The sequence below is a fragment of the Cyanistes caeruleus genome, chromosome 2, assembly GCF_971803275.1.
Source record: "Cyanistes caeruleus chromosome 2, bCyaCae1.hap1.1, whole genome shotgun sequence".
In the NCBI taxonomy this organism is placed as follows: domain Eukaryota; kingdom Metazoa; phylum Chordata; class Aves; order Passeriformes; family Paridae; genus Cyanistes; species Cyanistes caeruleus.
In genome coordinates, this window is record NC_141702.1 from 116059523 (window position 1) to 116077987 (window position 18465).

Below are 18465 nucleotides of genomic sequence, written 5' to 3' on the forward strand. Positions count from 1 at the left end.
TCGTTGGACATGTGAAGGCTGTGAACTGTCCTATGTAATCTCCATGGCAGAGCTCTGACAGAAACACAGTTTTACCTTACAGTATAATTTTTGACTGCTGCTTGATTTTATTTTGATGGCTACTGTTCAGAAAATTGCCCCTTTGCTTTTCCTTCCCTCAGAGATGCAGTTTCATTTACAATTGTTCACGGGCTCCTTTCCCACACTGCCTTCTATGACTTAACTGAAGCACTACTATTTTTGTTATTTGCAATCATTTGCAGCCAGCAGAAGTTTTATGCTGACAGATAAAAATCACACACTGGTCATTCAGTGTTGTTTCACTCTGATTCCCCTTGAGGGGATTTATTATTCCCTAATATTAACAAGAACCTCAGTTACCTGGCCTCATAAATGGGTCATAATGTTAAAATGGCATCAGAGGCAGGATCCCTTGGCTGTGATGGAGGGATCCAGATCTGTTGGAATGTTTTTCTTCAGGAGAAAAGTTAGGACAACCCTCAGAGGGTCATTATTGATGAAAGCTTTGCAGCTCTCAGGAATGCTTACAGGGAGTTGCTTCATTTGATCGTTCAGGAAGTGATGGAGCAAAACAAATCTCTTAGAAAGAAGCTAAAAGCAAAAAAATGGAAAAATGAATGTGATATCAATTTTGGATGCCCCAGAACAGTGTTAATAACCCCCTCAGGCAAACTGGAAGAGCTTAGGAAAAATTACCAGGAGGATGAAGAGATACATATTCAAGTTGAACATTAGGAGAAATTTCTTCATGAGAAGGGTTAACGTTGGAATGGGCTGCCCAGGGAGGTGGTGGAGTCACTGTCCCTGGAGGTATTTAAGGAAAGACTGGATGTGGTACTCAGTGCCATGGTGGTCAAAGGTTGGACTCAATGATCTCAGTGGCTTGGGACTCTATAATGCAGGTCTCCATCAGCACCACCTACGAGACCCCTCCTACATCTGGGAGATAACAAGGGTCCGTGGGAGACATGGAAAATGGATTACAGATTATTATGTAGACATTATGATCCTTTCAAGAAATCAGAAGGAAAACAGTATGTGCCTGTTGGGGTGGAAGCAGTTTCAGGTCTCGTGTGCACTTTGACAAATGAATGGGAGAACATGAAAGAAATACACTGGGCAGTGATAGTTCTGGTTTTAAATTCTGAGCTCTTTGTTGCCTCTACAGACAAATCAGAACATTGCTGTCGTAGCTAATTACAGAATGCCATCTTCATAGCTATATATTTAGAGTAGAAGGGTAATGTATCTTCCAGGAAGAAGCTTTGTGTTGGGGTAAAGAAAGCCTTATAAAGCTACACCTTTACAAAGGACGTATGTGTGTCAAAACACTGACTATCCATGAAGTATACTGAGTCAGTTTCAAGACTTAGAATCACATGAGGATAAATCTTTTTCCAGACTAAGCCCTCAACAAAAGATTGTGTGTAAGCAACATAATCTAGAGAGGAAAAAACTTGATAGGACTTTCTTTTATGGTAACTGAGATACATTTACTGAGCACTGCACGATTCCTTCCTTGAAAAGGAGTAGCCCTTTACATCTTTGTCTCCTCAAAATATGTGTTGAAATAGCTTCTTCCAGATGCTGTTCTTACTCAAATTTTCTATTGAAGAGGGTTGTAAAATCTTCCATGTGACCAACAAGAGTAGCGCGTTCCCGAAGTAATTCTCGCTTCTCTGCAAGCTGTATTGCTGTGGCATCAGGGCTCCATATCTACAAAATAAAGGCATTTGTAGTTAATTTGAATGGGACTTCTGCAACAGAAGCACTAAGAAGATACTGTTAGCCAAAGAGAGCTGTGTTCTAGCACTCCATTTTATTATGAGACATAGAAAAGAAGCAGTGTGACCTCCTGGCAGAAGACAGGTCAACAATTTGTGTGTGTATAAACAGAGCATTCTCTTGTTGTCACTTCCAATCTATAACATGCCATGGACTCTGATAATATGGGAAAGATGGTCTTAAGGTAATTATTTAAAATTACTGACTTGGGCTCTTGATCCTCAGAGTGGAAAATAGTAATTAGCTGTAGAGTCATCAGCTATGTAGCCTCAGTCCTCTGAGACCGTTGTGGAAACTAGCACAAATCAGGGTTAGGGAAATTATAAACAAACTCCAAACACAACTGCTCAGCTAGCAGTGGTATTCTTTTCCTTTTTAAGGAGAAAAAAAAATACTGCAAAAATTACCTCACTGTGATTATCTTGTTCTGTTTCTCAGTTACTTCTAAGTGTGAATTAACAAGACCCTGACAGAAAAGTTACATTTCTACCATTCCAACTCTAGGAAGCAAATATTTAGTGTGCTGTGATCCATCTAGTTCACTAAATGTCACTGACAAAAGTCATCATGTGATAACTAATCAAGAGAGCAAGACAGAAGCTGGTGCTCATGTTATGCAAATAGACTCCCATCTTTTAAAAGCAGGAGTATAAAAATATATACCATAAATGTAGTTGCATTTTCTATTTTACTGTGGCTCCACTTTAATCCTTTTTTAAAACCTGATAAGAGTTTGATTTCCACAAATATTTGTTTTATATAAATATATGTGTTATTATATAATATACATCCACTAACTCTTTAATTTACTGTTGTTTGGTGGCAACCTCTCCAGGCTGTGTCACACCATCTCTAAGCTAGTTGAATAGCAGAAATTTCATTGGATTGTTCTGGGTTTTGATCTCAGCAAGTTCTACCTTTAAGTTACCATGAAACTGCACTCATGTTTTGCTGCTGTACGTACTTTTCTGGGTCTGAAGGAGATGTCATTCTTGTTTTCTCTTGGTGCCAAAGATTTCCAATAAGCAGCACTGCCCTTACGGGAACGCTTTTTCTTTTCAGGAACAGGCTCTTCCTCGGGTGGCTGAGATTCCTCAGGAGACTGAAGGGGAAGAAGGTACCAATTATACCAATAAGTCATGTTCAGAAGGAAGGCATGCATCCTGCATCTTCTGATACTCTGCTACAGTGTTTAATCTGTTCAGAATCTGTTTTTCTCAAAGCTTATTTTTAAAAATCAAAAATTGCAAGGGCCATCCTTTTGAAAGGTAAAAGGCACCTCTCCTCCTTGGGCACTAAAACATTAACAGCTCTTTATGACTCCCAAGACAGTCACCTTGTACCACTGGTCATCCCATCCCCTTCCAAGTGAGGAATAAACAAGCACCTAAGGTTGTCATCCTTCTGCCTCTGAAAGTCCTGTGCTGTCCCTGACATTCAAAACCTTTGTGAAAGGGAGGTGCCAACATTTAGCTACGGGGACATATTTATTGCACTGTCCAGGGCAGCTGAAGGACACTTCCAGCCATGCAGATACAATTGCATCTTCCCCCTAAACAGCATCCTGGATGTGACCAACAAGTACCACTGGTGAATCAGGAAGGTCTCACCCACAATAAGAGACCCTGCATGTGGTCACAGGGGCTGATGTCAGCTTGGGAATAGGGCAATGCTGAGGTGCTCAAGGCTCAAGGCAGGCAGAGCATTCAGGAATAAAACAGGCAAACATCAGTGTGGGATTTAAGAAATGGAACTCAGATAAATAGTGGAAGAGGAAGGATATGGGACAAAATGGAAAATAGGAAGTTAGCAAGCCTGGTATTGTCTCAGTGAGTTCAACTAGGAGAATGAAAATCTTTTTACCAGTTCGAAGGGTATTGTTCTTATCTTGTGAAAAAAAGAGGTTCTCCCTTTAAGAAATTATGCTTACCAGTTGTTCAGTGTTTACCACAACAGAGCTGGATGAGCATATACTTCAAGAGGAAGGAAAAAGAAAAGGAAATCTTTTTCTGTGTCCTGTCAGTGACACAGGACTTATTCTTATGTATGTCTGGGAAAGACATGATGTTTTTATAATTAGCAAGACAAATTTCAACCAGTGAACAAGTTCTAATACTCACAAGAAGAAGCACTGGCATCTGAAAATACTTTAACAAAGCTGCCTGAGTTACAGCGTTAGAGAGAATTGGGTGGCAAAGAAAGGAAAGAAAGAAGTTTCCTGCTAACTATTAGCAAATCAGTTCTTTGTTACCATCTCTCATACCTCTTTTATCACAGGTTTCGGTGGCTCTGCTGGTTTTGGCTTTCCACCTTTTGCTTGCTCTTCTTTTTCTTGTTCTTGTTCTGCCAAAATCTGTAGTTGATTTTTGAGCAGTTCAATTATTGTGGCATCTTCAAATAATTGAGCAAGATCAAGGACAGTCTTTCCTGTATTTAAAAAATAAATAGCTATGCAAACCATGAAAATTAACTTTGGCATTGGTTTATTGCAACTGGACAATGAACTGAATTTAATATGGCCAGTATTTTATTACCCATCCCATGTGCCAGCAGCGTGCCTGACATTGGTGTGAGGACTAGTGGTCATCAGCACTGCTTGCAGAAATAAGACCTGGCAGAAACAAGCCTTGAAACTCATTTTGCAGTAACATTGCAGGAATATTGCAGGAATTCTTATATTGCTTGCTTTGTTCTTAATGTTCTGACATTTGCAGCTTAATACACTGGTCCTGCAGGTTGTCATTTTGATCTCTGAGAGCTGAGAGCATTTAGCACTAGGAGATGGTTTGCATTCCTAACCTTGTACAGTGCTAGCCATCTCCTTCTGCCTGTACTTGCTCTGTGGCTTCCAAGGGAAAGCTCTATGCTGTAAATGAACAGCTTCAGTGCTTAATGAAGGAAAAAATCTGTCCAGGTTCTTATGAGACTCTGTCTGTAAAGTATATGTGAGTTGCTGTGTGAACCAGAACTCCACATAATACAAGAAATAAGGAATACACATCACTTCTGCAAGCAGGGTTTCACTACTAGGCATTTTGGCAAGGAAAGTCTCATTGTGTAGCAATGTTGCTTCCTATGTTAGAGCAAGAGATTGAAAGGTGATGCATGTTAACTTTTAAGTTACTCTGGAGACAATGGAAATAACACTGAATGAGGGATCAGCTGGGAGGAGATAACACTTCAGTACCAGCTCAGATTTGGTTTTCTGTTAAGTATTTTTTTCTCTGGAGTTATATTTACATGTAGAGCAGCAAGGAAGTTTTTTAACCATGGCTGCCTGTGCCTAAACATAAGTAACTTAAATGAGTGGCAGACTATACTCTGGGCCACAACTGAAATCTAATTTTCCCTCAAATAATAATAACTGGAAATAATGTTTTCATTAAAGCCACTTATAACTCTGTATGTATCTTGTGAGGAGTAACAGTCTCCTGAATTGAGTAATTAATCATGTTATCTCATTTTCTAGATATGTAAAGCCCAAGAAAGCTGACTTTTTTTCCAATAATGATTCCAGACTGGAGAAAACTAACTGAACCTGTTACCTTCATCCCAATCCTGACCACAACCCTAAATGCAGAACAGTTCTCAAAGTGTTCCAGGCATTCTTAATGAAGAAACAGCCTATTTTGGAGACATTGCTATTTACCATTGCTGTTTGTAGCTTGGACATCAGCACCTGCAGTGATTAAAAAATAGACCATGTCCAGCCTGCAGGCCTCAATGGCTCTCATCAGCGGGGTGGCACCGCCTATTGCAGGGGCATTCACAGATGCTCCAGCCTTCACGAGCACCTCAGCGATATCCAGGTGTCCATTATAGCAAGCATGATGCAGAGGAGTCCACAGGAAGTTGTCTGTTGCATTTACATCAGCCCTGCACAGGAGTAAGAGCAGTTGTGGTAGCTGAAGCTGTCAAGTATCCACAGTGACAGCCCCAGTTCAAAGTGCAATCAACTGAAACTGCCCCCTGCAATGGCATATTCAATATAAATAGCTATTTTCAAATTGCTACTGCTGCTCTGACACCCTTTGAGTCTCTGAACTTGTCACAGAATAGCAATTGTAAGTGTGCCTGAGTGCTGCTCATGTCCCCACCCAGGCCATCAGTGTCCTTCACATGGAACTTTTCATGGGTACAGGAAAAAACCCAGGCATTCAAACAACTTAGTCCTGTGAAAGGCTGTTAGTGTTCGTGCTCCAGCTTCACTGAGAATGGCAGAAAGCAGAATAAGGAATTTAAAAAGTACGCTTCTGGGCCAAGAACAGGTGCTACAGGACATGTGGCAACATGGCAGGGCTCGCCTGCACAAGAGGGAAGTGCTCACCTTTCCTTTCAGTGTTGCTGCCCTCTGCCTGCTTCATTCCTCTACATTGGCTTCTCCCTTTGACAGAGGAGTTACAGGAGGTCTGCCCTTGGGAATCTGAGCATTGAAAAACTATTCAGCTACTGTTCTGCTTGACTAGGATCTGTTTCTGCTCCCAAATTAAAACTGGGATGTTCTGCAGAAAGCAAGGGCTAGTTCAGGGGAGATCCTTGCAATATGATGCTTTTGGATGAAGCTGAGAGGAAAAGCATTATCAGCCCTAAAGGTCCTGAAGGGAGTTAAGGTCACTGTCCCACTTGGTGGACAAAAAGCTGCTATCTTCCCAAAAGACAAGGAGGAAGGGAGAAAGAAAAATTATGAAAGAAGCTGCTTCCAGGGATAGCTGTTTGCACTTCAGGTCATGTAATTGTCTAGATAAAAGCACAGATTCATCTGTTCTTCTTTCCTTGTTTAAATTCTTAGTCTTTTTCAGAATTCTACCTTTGAGGAGATCTTAGTACATTCCCCTGACCTACCATGTTTATCTATCTTTCAGTCACTAAGCTGTTATGGTTTATTCATATGCAGTTTTAATTTGTTTTAATTCTCATTAAAATAAGCTACTTCAGTTATTTCACTTTCTCTCTCAACCCAACCTCTTTGCCTGCACTCAGACTCTGTGCCCCTGAATCCTTTTTCCTAACTTCATTCTATCAGAAAGAAACCAATCAATGGGAACAGGGACAATGCAGCACTGATTTAAAAATTCCTCTGCATTTCTGCCCATCAAGCACAGAATTTCCCATGAGACCAAATTTCATTTCTTTCTAATTCTTTCTGGAAGAAAATAGAAAGTAGATACCACGAATTTAATTTTAAACATAATCAATGTTAAACATTTATCTGGATAAATTTTGTTTTGTATTCAATATGGATTTGTGGTTCTGTACTGAAAAGGTTGTATTGTAAAAGGTATTTGAATGCCAGTGCCAAACTGCAAGCCCATGATGCTGAGAGATACAAACCTAAATTCTACTGATAACTTTCCTCTCCATTTTCATTTCTGTCAATTGAAAAAACCTTAAAACTGGTACTATTTTTTAAGCTAAGTTACTGCCTTTCTAGGTCTTATTGTTAAATATGATGTGACTCCAGTGCTGTCTACTGGGGCTTGGTAAAAGGAGTAGAGATTAATCTGTTGGATTAATTTGGTAGCTCCTACATCTTTATCTTTGGAAAACCTGAATATACACATTACACAATTTTCCATATGCTCTAGGAATGTCAGTATAATTACCAGGGTGTGTAAAGATCCATGTGCTGTTAGCCTTTGCAGGAAGTAGAGCAATGACTACAGCCACTTTCCCTGAGGTATTAATATTAACATGAATTCTATCTTTGGGTAGAGAGAACAAAGTCAACACAAATATCTTTGGAAAATATTCATTTAAGCATTTATGCGAAGGATTCTAGGACCACAGCAGTCTGACAATAAAAGATTATACTATTACACAAATATATTGAATCTTTCTGAAATTGCTTTCATTTTTAAGCTGTCATTGAAATTGTTCACAAGTGTGTCTGCAGGCTACAGAATTGTTGAAGCACTTCTAAAATGAGGAGCAGGCTAATTAGTAGCAGGGGTTTCTGATGTAAATCCTGCTGTTTCAGCCTGCCTCAGCTGCAGAGGAAAACGAAAGTTTAAACCAGGCATGTGGAACAGGAAAATCCAGGATCACCTCGATGATTTAAGGCAAGTCCTTCGAGTCAGATTTCCCCAAAATCACTCACCAGTTTTGAGAATTCGCTTGTGAGGATGCACTACCTGAGACATGGCTATGAACTCTGCAGCTGACCAAATGTCAGCAGTCCAGACACCAAAAAAGTTCAGTTCTGGGGAACTTATCTCTTGGCTGCTTTCATTTCCATTCTACTAAAATGTGAAAAATAATAAACTTACCTCCTGTGACTTGAGATCTTAGGGAACTAATTTTAATAATAAATGTTACGTAAGCAAAAAGTAAACCATAGTCTTTTGCACTTAGATATTTACTTGATATTTATGCTTTTGAAAGCCTTCCCAAAATAGCAATTAAATTGAAATTATCTTACCCCTTTTCCAGAAGAAACTCCACGAGAACTATGTTGCCACTTGCACATGCAACCATCAAAGGTGTTTTGTAATATTTATCTTTTATGTCTACTGGCACATCCTCGTCGAATGCTTTCTGCAGAGACACAAAGTCTCCTTCTCTGACAAGGTAGTTGATATCTATGAGGGATTTCCTTGGCTCATCTACGTACCAGGCACGGTCATCGAACAGTGGATGGGTGGATTGGTGTTCCCGTTTGAAACGCTGCTTTTCGGGAATGTGTGGGACAGCCTCAACCATGTAGGTAGGGAGGCCATCTTCCCTAAGTGGACATTCACTCTTTGGTATTACACAAATCGGCACAGGGAGGCCTTTTTTGCCTTTTTTGCCTTTTTTGCCTTTTTTTTTTGAGGGTCTCTTCTTTTTCTTTGATTTGGGCCCAAAGGATGATAGCAGAAAGGCTTTCTGCAAGTATTTGGAGCCTTTAAAAAAATCATCAAGGCTGATCCTGTCAGCAGACACTTCATGCTTTTTAGCAAGAACTTCTATTTGTTCCTCATCCACATGGACAGTGCCGCAGTGCTTCCGAATAAGTGATATAAAATCATTTCTGGATACCATCCCATCTTCTTCTTCATCAGTCTCAAGCTCCTTGCAGATGGCATCCTTGTGCTGCTGGGACCAGTCGTACACCTTCAGGTACCAGGCAAGGGTCTTATCTGTTTTTTTAAAGCCTTTTTCAGCTTTGCGCAATACTTTTGCTGCTGCTTTAAACCCAGCACTCTTGGCAGTATCCCTTGGGCTCAGATTTGCCAAATTTGTCCATGTAGGATCGCAGCCTAGAAATATGGACACAGTTGGGCTAATAGTGCAGTGGAACTCCTAATTATGTAATATAAGAAACTTGTAATACACAGGCAATTCATTGCCACAAGCCTACAATTTTAGACTGTTTCAGCTATAAATAGCAATTGTACATGGAACCACGTCATTGATCCCAGACTGGAAGGTCAGCCACATGTCCCTATTTTTTTCCCAAAGGGAGAAGCATTGAGCAACCCATGCTCTATTTATTCATCCTCTCATGAATATGTATAAAAAGAGAGAAGTTCAGTGGAAACTTTACATTTTTACTTGAAGTGGTGAACAAGGTTAAGAAGCAAACTAAGATTGAAGTGTCACTTATTTCTATACCCTAACATTGAAATTTGGCAATGGATCACTTGTTTGATCACAAGAACAGAACGTGGGATTTTGTGTGGTCCTCTTGGATCAAAGCTTGAAGTGCCATGATAATCTGATCAAGTCAGGAAAGGATCACACCTGCTTTAGGGCATGTTTCAATACCCATGGGCATCAAGTTTTCCTCATGCACAGAGATTTTTTTAAAAATATCATCAAATCAAAAATTTTCTATTGGAAGTTTTAATAAATACATCTAAACCAAACTACACCCAAAACCACTTAATACTGTCCAACACTAAGGAATACAAACCCCTGGTGTTTCCGCTGCTTTCTTTGAGAAATGTTTTCTCAGCCACATGAGATAAGAGCACTTGTTAGGCCCTTCTGAATGAGAATTTTTCCACAGGGTATCCAAGAACCAAATCATTCAGAGATACCTAAATAAAATCTTCCTTTTAGCACAGAAATAGAATATATAATAGTTGCAAAGTAACTTAGTTTTAATGTACCTCTTTGTCCTATATACCTGCAGCAATCTGCAAATCCTCCCTCCGCAGCGTAATGAAGTGGTGTGTTACCATTCATAGCAACCAGTTTCAAGTCTGCATTATAACCTGAAATAATCGTCAGAATCTAGAAAAGCAAACAGAGTCCCACCAACAATCTTGTCTGTTTCTTAATATGTGAAAATGTGAGATTGATTTACAAATAAATGCAATATCTTACATTCCCATTCTAATAATGAAGTTCTCTCCCATGTCCAGCTGGTCAATGGATATATACCATTAATGTTTTCTATAGTATTATGCTTGTTTAACTGATGAAACGGAAGCCTTGTCTAGTTGTAGACACCAAGGACAATATTCTTGACAGCTCATTTTAAGCTCCTGTCTGGGCTATCTATCACTGCTGGAATCCCTTTGATACTTAAAATAATCTGCTTTTGGCTACTGATTATTATGTTTTGATCAGCTGAGATAATGGACTCAAAAAACCCCAACAAAAATACGCTCCAAAAACCCAAAGCAAAACCCTATAACAACAAAAAAACCCACCCAGGTTTGGCTTTGCAGCAGTGCTTTAACACCACAAACGTTAATACCTCCAAAAAGCCTCCTTTGGCTGCGAAATGTGCAGCGCTGTGTCTTTCAAAGTCAAAGAGGTTCACATCGGCTCCCCTCCGCAGCAGATCCAGCACCACCTCGGCAGCACCTTCCCTTGCAGCCTCCATCACGGCTGTGCGCCCCGTGGCCTGCAGGGGAGCGAGAGAACATCGCACGGTTTGGTCCGTGTGCTAAGGCTGCGGCAGAGGGATCTGACTGTTCCAAGCTGGCATAAAACTGGAGGTCTCCTTTTAGCTGTTACTGGGAAAAGGAGACGAGTCTAATAGTTTCAAAGATACTTGCAGGTAAACTTTCAGAATCTAGTCATAGTGCTGCTAAGGTAGTCAGATCCCATTGAAGCTTGAGTCCCTTGAATAAAGCCCATGAAAATCAATTCCTTAGTTAAGGAATCCTTTATTCTCTGTGTATCTTCTCATGCATATTTAGAGCATTTAACACAAAATACCACCTCAGCTTATGAAAGCAGGAGAATAAGGAGCTATGGCTGGAGGAGTGTTATGGGGAAGGCAAAGCAAACAGGGAATTTCACTATGGTTCTGTGGGGAAAAGTTCAAACTAATACATTAATGCTGTCTTTTCCTAGATAATGATGTTTGCTTTGGATAACTCTAAGGGAGAGCTTGAGCTTCTTGATTTATCAACAGCACAGAGCTTCAGTCTTTCAGGTCTTTGTTAAATTAAGGAAGCAAACAAATCATTGAGACATACAAAAGAGAAAAAAGTTTCTTATGCCTCATTCCTGCCTTGATTACTCATCAGACTTTCCCTAATGGACTTACCTTTTATTGAATATTATTTCAATTCTGAAAATCTAATGACACATCAAGGCAAGTACAAATCAGCACTGCTCCACTGAAGTACAGTGAACTGGAGCTCCTTAGAGCTGGCCCAGTTACATTTAAGTGTGGGGAAATATTTATGCTCCAAACCTACAAAAATCTAAAAGACTTAAATCCCTCTCCTCCAAAGAAAAGGTGGTACAGAAGAGAAGAGGTATGGCTGCAGAGTTGAGCAATTGTCACTGCTTTATTATTTTAATGGGAGGATTTAAGGCCATGTAATCTGCTGTATACTCCTCTATCTGTTCTTAGTTACAGAAATGCTCATACCGGGTCTTTTGTATGTGGATCTGCTCCTTTCTCCAAGAAAATCAGGCATATTTTTTTAACCTCATGAGCTTGCTCACAGGCTTGTAGAAGCACAGACCTCCCAGTAGTAGTACAGTTGTTGACATCTGCACCATATTCCAAGGCAATTTGCAGGCAGTGGGAGTGGCGTGTTGTAGGTAAAAGGCAGTAAAACAAAATACCTGCAAAGGAAACCAGTGGAGATTAGGGTGCAAAAGGAAATTACCAGAAGGGTTATGAGGCTGTGAGCTTCACAGCTGACCAGTCTGCAGTAGAGATCCCTTCACTGAGGGTGTATCCATGCAAAAGAAATTTTTACTTTAGAGTCTTTATTTGGGGAGTACACCAGAGTTTACTATGTCATAGGTCATAGGAGGAATGCAGTTCTCAATCATGAATTACCTCTCAGCTCTCTACTGGAAGACTCATGATTTAAAAGCCTAGACTCTTCATGGAGAATTATCTTCATCAAAGTTGTATGGCCAACAGCTTCTGTTGGGTTTTAAGGATAATCCTCAACCACAGTTCCTCTCCACAGGTAGGACACATCACATGTAGTAAGTGCATGACACAGTAAAGGGATTGCTTTATGGTATTTCCTTCTCACTCACCTTGCCCCTCATTATCCACAGCAGTCATGTCTGCATTAGCTTTTGCTAATAATTCCAAAATCACCTCATGGCCTAGCTCAGCTGCTTTCATGGCTGGAGTGCATCCCATGTTGTCGTGGACATTTGGACGAGCTCCATGTTCCAGCAGGAAGCGGCACATTTCAATGTCATTTTTCATGGAGGCCAAGTGTAAGGCGCTGTATCCTTCCTTAGGCTCTGTGTAATTAATGAGATCTGGGAATCCTTTCTGGATCAGATTTTCTATTTGCTTCTTGTCTTTCTCATGAACACACTGAAGAAGTTTGTAGATCTGTAAGTTTAGAAGCTTTTTATCTACTGGTAGCATCTCAGGATAGGAAAGCTTGTCTTCTTTCAAGGAAGTACTTTCTGCATGGACAAAAAAGAAAACATGTAATCTCACAGATGAGATTATAATGACATGCCAGTAAAATCAGGAATCAGACGATATTCACAGCATGAAAATATCCACTTTACCTTGACAGAACACTAGGCTTTGAACTAATTCATCTTTTATTATGGGCAGCACATATAAAGACTACATAAACCCAAATAGCACCTTGCAAAATTTTTCTTTATAGTCATCCAACTGTTCTGAAGAGGTCTCATTCAAGGAGAAAATTAAGTTAAGAAGCTGTAGGGTAACTGCTCTCCATTCAAGGAACTGTTATTATCTACAATTACTTGGAAGCCTGAGGGGAGGCTGTTCATCTGTCATTTTCAATGGGAAAAAAAATGGCAAGACACCGTGTCCTCTGCACTTGCTGAAACATAAAATTGATACTAAAATTGATACTAACATCACCTCATCAGTGCCTGAGCACCTTCCTTATTTTTTTTTTCTTTTTTTTGGTAGCTGATGCATGATCTTCCTGGTAGGCTATGTACATAAAAGAATAAGTTGAATTTCTCTGCAACAAAAACCTTGGGGGGGAAAAAGATGCAGATAGCAAGGCACTGGTCTGGGTAATCATCACATGCATCACATGCTTCTTGACAAAAGTTCAACTCAGTATTTTGCACTTGCCTCAATTCTGAATGCTTTTTAGGTTTTTTCTTTTAGGTTTTTTAGCCTCTTTTAGTTAGTCTCAGCACTTGCGGCTGGAGGCTCAGGAAGGGTCAGATATTGTAGTGAGCCTTTCTGAAGCTTTCCTAAGTGGATTGGAAGCTTCCTATCAGCTTCAGCAAGTCTTGGGTCAGCCCATCCTCCAGAACTCTTACAGAACATACAACTCAAAAAGGTGAAGAAACATCTGTTAGAGAATACTTGGGTTTTGGTTTGTTTGGGATTTTTATTTATTGCAGTGTAGTCTGTACATGGGACCAGTATCTGCCTGGCTATTGCTGGGTGCTTTGTGGACGTCTGTGAGAAGGTGAGATTGCAGAGAGAGATGCAGAAGGATGCACAATTCCAACAGACTTTGTGAGGCAAGACCTCCCATTCTGGAAAGGAAGCCTGAGAGAAAACTGGAGGAAAAGTAGAAAAAGATGACCTAAGGTGACTGAGGGTTGGGAATAGATAGAAAGGTAATTTTTGTACCATAGGTACAACATGCCAGTTGTAGTTTCTGTAGCTATTGCCCTTCATTTCTTTGGAAGTTCTGTGTCCAGCCTAGTTTTGGAGGTTGGGTCAACTGTTGGCAGATTTCTGAGAACTGTCCCTCTTGTTTTGCCTGCCAGAGAAGGCCCTCAGCTCCCTCCCTGTGCATCCAGCCATGCTGGGTGAAGGTGTTGTTAGAAGCTGCTCTGTTGCAGAAGTGTTTAAGTGGGTACTTAAACAATGCAAAGTCTTCCTCTTTGCAGTGAAATCTGAATAGGTCAGCTGCTCTCAGATGTTCTCCATTCAAACATGGCATTATTTAAATACCTTTCTGTTTAGGTCTTACATAACCCTCATTCTGATCATAAACAAAGTATATTCTTACATAAAACAATTAAATCTTTAAACAGCAATAACTTAAATCTGTCACATGTGGCTTGTTCATTCTCATCCCTACCATGTTGTGCTTCCTGTGGCATTTTGTCCAGTGAAAGGGAATAAATGCAGAGATTTTTTATCCCGCTGGCAGGAGTTACACCTATAGCAACCCTGTAGTCTTAAAGCTTAGAGCTGAGAAATAAGTGTACTTCAGAGTAATGCCCTGCTAGAAGTGAACACAGGAGTCCCCACAGAGCCTGGCTTTTAGAGCCTGAAGCCTCAGGAAGCAATTTCTGAGCAAACCCTCAATACAGGAAGTTTTTTTTCTGACACTGGAGTACAGGGAAAAGTTGTGATGCAAACTCTGCAGGGGCTGTGAGGGGCAGCAGCAGGAAGGTTCTGCAGGGAAGGCTCTTACAGTACTTACACCACTGAAATTCAGCAAAAGAAATGTTTTTTAAGATACTTAGATGGAACTGACAAGCTTAAATGTTCTCTTATGGTTTTGTTCCACTTCCCATCGTCCTGCAGCAGTAAGGAACTTGGGTTTACTTCAAAAAACTTTCTTCCCTCTGTTATTCATGATTTGCACCTGAATTTTGCACAGCATTTTTTCAGGAACTTGTTTAAGATGAGAACTTGCTTTCTCTTCCTTTCCTTCTCCCCCTGAAGCAGCAAACATTGAAGAAGTGACATTCTCTTTGGACATAGGTTAGTAATGCCACAGAACATGAGCAGAACTGCAGTTGGTAAAAACCTGCTAGTAACTAAACTTTATGAAGGCACAAATGGGTATAATATTCAATACATATGAATTTGGATTTACTTCATGGATTATCTTGGATATTCCTTCAGATGCTTGCTCCCTATAACCTCTGTCCCATGCAGAACATGGGATTGATGGCACAACTTACACTTACTGCACACTTTCATTTCTGCTTACAGTATAATGCATAATTCAGTACAATTTTATTCCTGATCCGATTTTTTTCTGGTGCTTTTGAGATGCTTATCCCAGTATTCTTTTAATATTTCACACACAGCAATAAAATTATTTCCAAGAGCATAAGTGAAATTATCTTTATTGCAATAGTGAAGTCTGTTGTTATCACCATTCAGCCACCACTGATTCCTTACCCAGTTTTTAGTCTTTGCTTCAAAGCATTAAGAGCCAACAATTTACATGAAACCAACTGTAACATTTTAACTGTTAAAATTAATATTTCTTTGCAACATTTGTTGAAAGTGACTGGATCAAATTTTATTAGAAGTTTCTAAAGTAGCAGCATCAAAGAAAGACAGGTGGGATAAAAAAACTCTATCCAGGGTCATATAAAGTTATAAACAAGGGAAAAAAGCTTCTAAAATGAAAATATAACTGCAGCATCTTGTCAGTTTTCATTAGGTAAACATTATCAACCCTGTGTACTTCATAGATTTTTCTATCACTTCACCTGTAACAGATGGTTTAATGGAAAATGAGGATTGTTAGTGTGACTTTGAGACAGTCATGCTCTGGGGAGGGCTTCCTGAAACCCTAACTACATATCCCAAGCTTGTAACATTTGCTTAGCAACAATTTTATCTGTTGACAAACAGCAACAGACTCACTACCTTCATTCTGCCAGCTTGTGTCACTGTTTTGATAGAGAGCATGAACTCATTTCAAATCCAGATTAATCCTTTTCTCGGTACACCTGGTATTAAGAAAATCATTTTAGTTGGACTCCTGTTTTCCCACAACATTTTCCAAGCTGTGATGGAGGTAGATTGATAGAGAGGGAAGTTCTGGTGGCCAGTGATCTCATTCCCTGTCTCCCAGTCAAAGCCCAGTGCCTGACTGCTGCTGGAAGCACTTGTGACTCCTCCTTAAAAGTTTGCAATGTTTTTCAGTTTCAGCATTTCCAGTTGAAAACATCCCTTTATCACTATTCACAAACCAGTAAACAAAATTTACATGTGTTTTATCTTTAGTGGGAGAAAATAGCTGAGCACTTTCTAAATGTAATCCCTTTGCATGCTGGGCACAGAGATAAGCATGAGCCCTATATGTCAATATAAAAGGAACCAATATGGTAACAGCACCATGCTGTATTTACAGCTTTATGTGAATAATTGCACTGGATTTTTGTCTGTGACTAATGTTTAATAGGAGTGATGCAACACTGTGATGCAACAAAATCTTCCTAAAACTGAATTCCAGTATCATGAATTGCCTATAATGCTGTGGTTTTTCGGTGTTAATTTTCTAGTAATGCCTTGCCTTGGGCTGAAGCACAGTTGAGCACAGTGATGGGCACTTAGGTCTGAACTGAGCAGGTTTCAATGTCCTGTGGAGACCTCAGCCCAGAACCAGTCCTGGGAAACGGGAGCCAGTCCTGAGTGTTGTAAAGGCAGTCCCGAGGTTATGGCTGGGTTGGATCAAAAGATGTGCACCCCTTTGTCTTCATCTTGCCTTGCAACTTCCAGTCACCTCAGTATCCATCCAAACTGGGATGTCATGGAGCCCAACTTGCCAGCGGCAGGCAGCCCTTGGGGCCAGCCAGCACCTGGCAGTCGGGTTTGTGAGCAACCTGCGGGGACAGAGGGGCTCAGGGGAGGTGGCTCCTCAGCCAGGAGCACAGCTGGGCTCCAGGAAAGCCTCTGGAGTGCTCTGGAGTCGGGGATGAAGTTCTGCTGCGGCCAGGAAAAAAGGAACAGGGGGAGCAGCCGCTCCTGCCCACGGCCCTGGGGAAGCCAGGTAAGGGATAAATCCGGGCTTGGTTTATTCTCCCTGGGACTGCGACTCAGAGGAACGGGAGGCCTGTAGAGGAGATTGGCTTTAACGGGAGAGAAACTGCTGGAAGGGGAGGATGCTGGAGAGCTGGTGATGACCCAAACAGTGTTCCCTGCCAAGGACGCGCTGGTCTGGCCGTGCAAACACCCAAACTGAGGTAACTGCCCGCGGCGAGAGGTGCGGGCCGTGAGGGGGGCGATGTCCAGCGCGTCCGTGTCCTGCGAGGCTGCGCTCGGCCCCCACCCCGCCGGCTCTGCCCCAACCCCTCCGCAGCGCCGGCCAGGCGGCGTCCCGAGCCCCGCCGCCCTCTCGCCTCCACGCCCGGCAGCGGCGGCGGCTGCGACCCTCGGCAGCCCCGGGCACTCACCTGAGGAGCAGGGAGACGCCGAGGGCTCGGGGGCCGCAGCCGGACCCTCGCCTTCTTCAGCGGCCGCCATTGCCGCCATGGCCGTCTCCTTGGCAACGGCGTCGGGCGGGCGGGAGCCGCGAGGCGGCACCGCTTCCCCTCAGCCGGCGGGGCCCTTCAGTCAGTACCACCGCGTTCTCTCGGTCCCCTCAGCGCCACCGCGTTCTTTCGGTCCCCTGAGCACCACCGCGTTCTCTCGGTCCCCTCAGAGCCACCGCGTCCCCCAGATGGGTACAGACCAGCGCCCCTCCGAGCCGCCGGGGGTGAGGCGGGCACACGGGAAGGACTTAGGTATCGTGGGCTCTCTTTTCTTGTAGCTGACTTAGCAACGCTGTGTGGTTGTGCCACCACCAGGGTTTACTGGAGTTGCCACAGAAATGGAGTGGCAAGGTCTCCATTAGCCAACTGCAAACGCTGACAGCCTGTCAAGTGAAGCCTAAAGCATTCTAAAAGGCTACAGCACTAACACAGTGACTGTTCAAGCTCTCTATCTCCTTTCTGTCCATTTCCTTTAGTGCCAAATTTCCAAATGCCACGACCCAACCCTCAGTGCTCCTGCCAGGCTCAGTAGTCATGTCTGGGACACTGCCTGTCTTGTTCCTGGCCCAGCTGGCTGCTGAATTATTTGCAAATCACTTCTAGTATTAGTAAATTTAAAAAAAAAAAAAATAGTTTTTTGATGTGAAATCTCTTCTCCCAGGAAAGTGGTGACACAGCTGGATGCATGTCCAACAGCATGGAAAGGCGTTTGATGAAAGCCATGGGACTGTGTGGTGAGTCACAACAAGAGAAAACACTATTTTAGCATAAAGTTTTATTATTTACCCTGCAAGGAGTGCCATTAGTGCAGCAGCTATTTCATGTCAGCACTCTGTGGTGCAAATTGGCTGGATTGGTAGTGATGCACTGTTGTGCCTTGGTGGATTGCTTTCCTCTTTGGAAAACATAGCATCCAGGCCCTTCTTTTTCTCCTTGGTTGCACTAAACGGTTGATGCAGACATGGCACAGTAGAAGATATTCCTCAGCCTGTTCTGTGTAAGATTTTTGTTTTTGCTGTTGCCACAAATAAGGACACACATGTCTTGGCCAAAGGC

The 18465-nt window shown here is 41.8% G+C and overlaps 2 protein-coding genes across 45 annotated transcripts in view; one reads left to right on the forward strand and one right to left on the reverse strand.

The window, feature by feature from the left end:
- The window catches only part of PAK5 (p21 (RAC1) activated kinase 5), a 315373-nt gene that overhangs the window by 136276 nt on the left and 160632 nt on the right, over window positions 1–18465 (forward strand). For 12 of the 44 annotated variants that reach the window (XM_086872688.1, XM_086872896.1, XM_086872817.1 and 9 more), the window contains one exon: window positions 18071–18143. In XM_086872688.1, the coding sequence (XP_086728814.1) occupies window positions 18071–18143 (73 nt within the window). Of the gene's footprint in view, window positions 1–2868; window positions 2924–14603; window positions 17122–17374; window positions 17662–18070; window positions 18144–18465 lie in introns of those variants that run through there. The other 32 variants (XM_086872689.1, XM_086872753.1, XM_086872960.1 and 29 more) reach the window with 15 other exon arrangements.
- Window positions 1489–17432, reverse strand: ANKEF1 (ankyrin repeat and EF-hand domain containing 1). Its single transcript, XM_023923137.2, has 10 exons — window positions 17332–17432; window positions 12253–12639; window positions 11624–11823; window positions 10493–10642; window positions 9900–10023; window positions 8225–9044; window positions 5456–5682; window positions 4070–4233; window positions 2771–2908; window positions 1489–1737 (listed from the first exon to the last, which is right to left on the reverse strand). Exons 1-10 carry the CDS (start codon window positions 17408–17410, stop codon window positions 1615–1617), a joined length of 2412 nt encoding a protein of 803 aa, XP_023778905.2. The 5' UTR covers window positions 17411–17432; the 3' UTR covers window positions 1489–1614.

Excerpts from the sequence above, each read along its gene's own strand:
- ANKEF1 (XM_023923137.2), bottom strand. The coding sequence starts at position 17,410 with ATGGCGGCAATGGCGGCCGCTGAAGAAGGCGAGGGTCCGGCTGCGGCC. Across the intron at positions 12,640-17,331 it reads GGCGTCTCCCTGCTCCTCAG|AAAGTACTTCCTTGAAAGAA; the intron begins GTGAGTGCCCGG and ends TTGTCCATGCAG. Across the intron at positions 9,045-9,899 it reads CAGGTATATAGGACAAAGAG|GCTGCGATCCTACATGGACA; the intron begins GTACATTAAAAC and ends CCATATTTCTAG.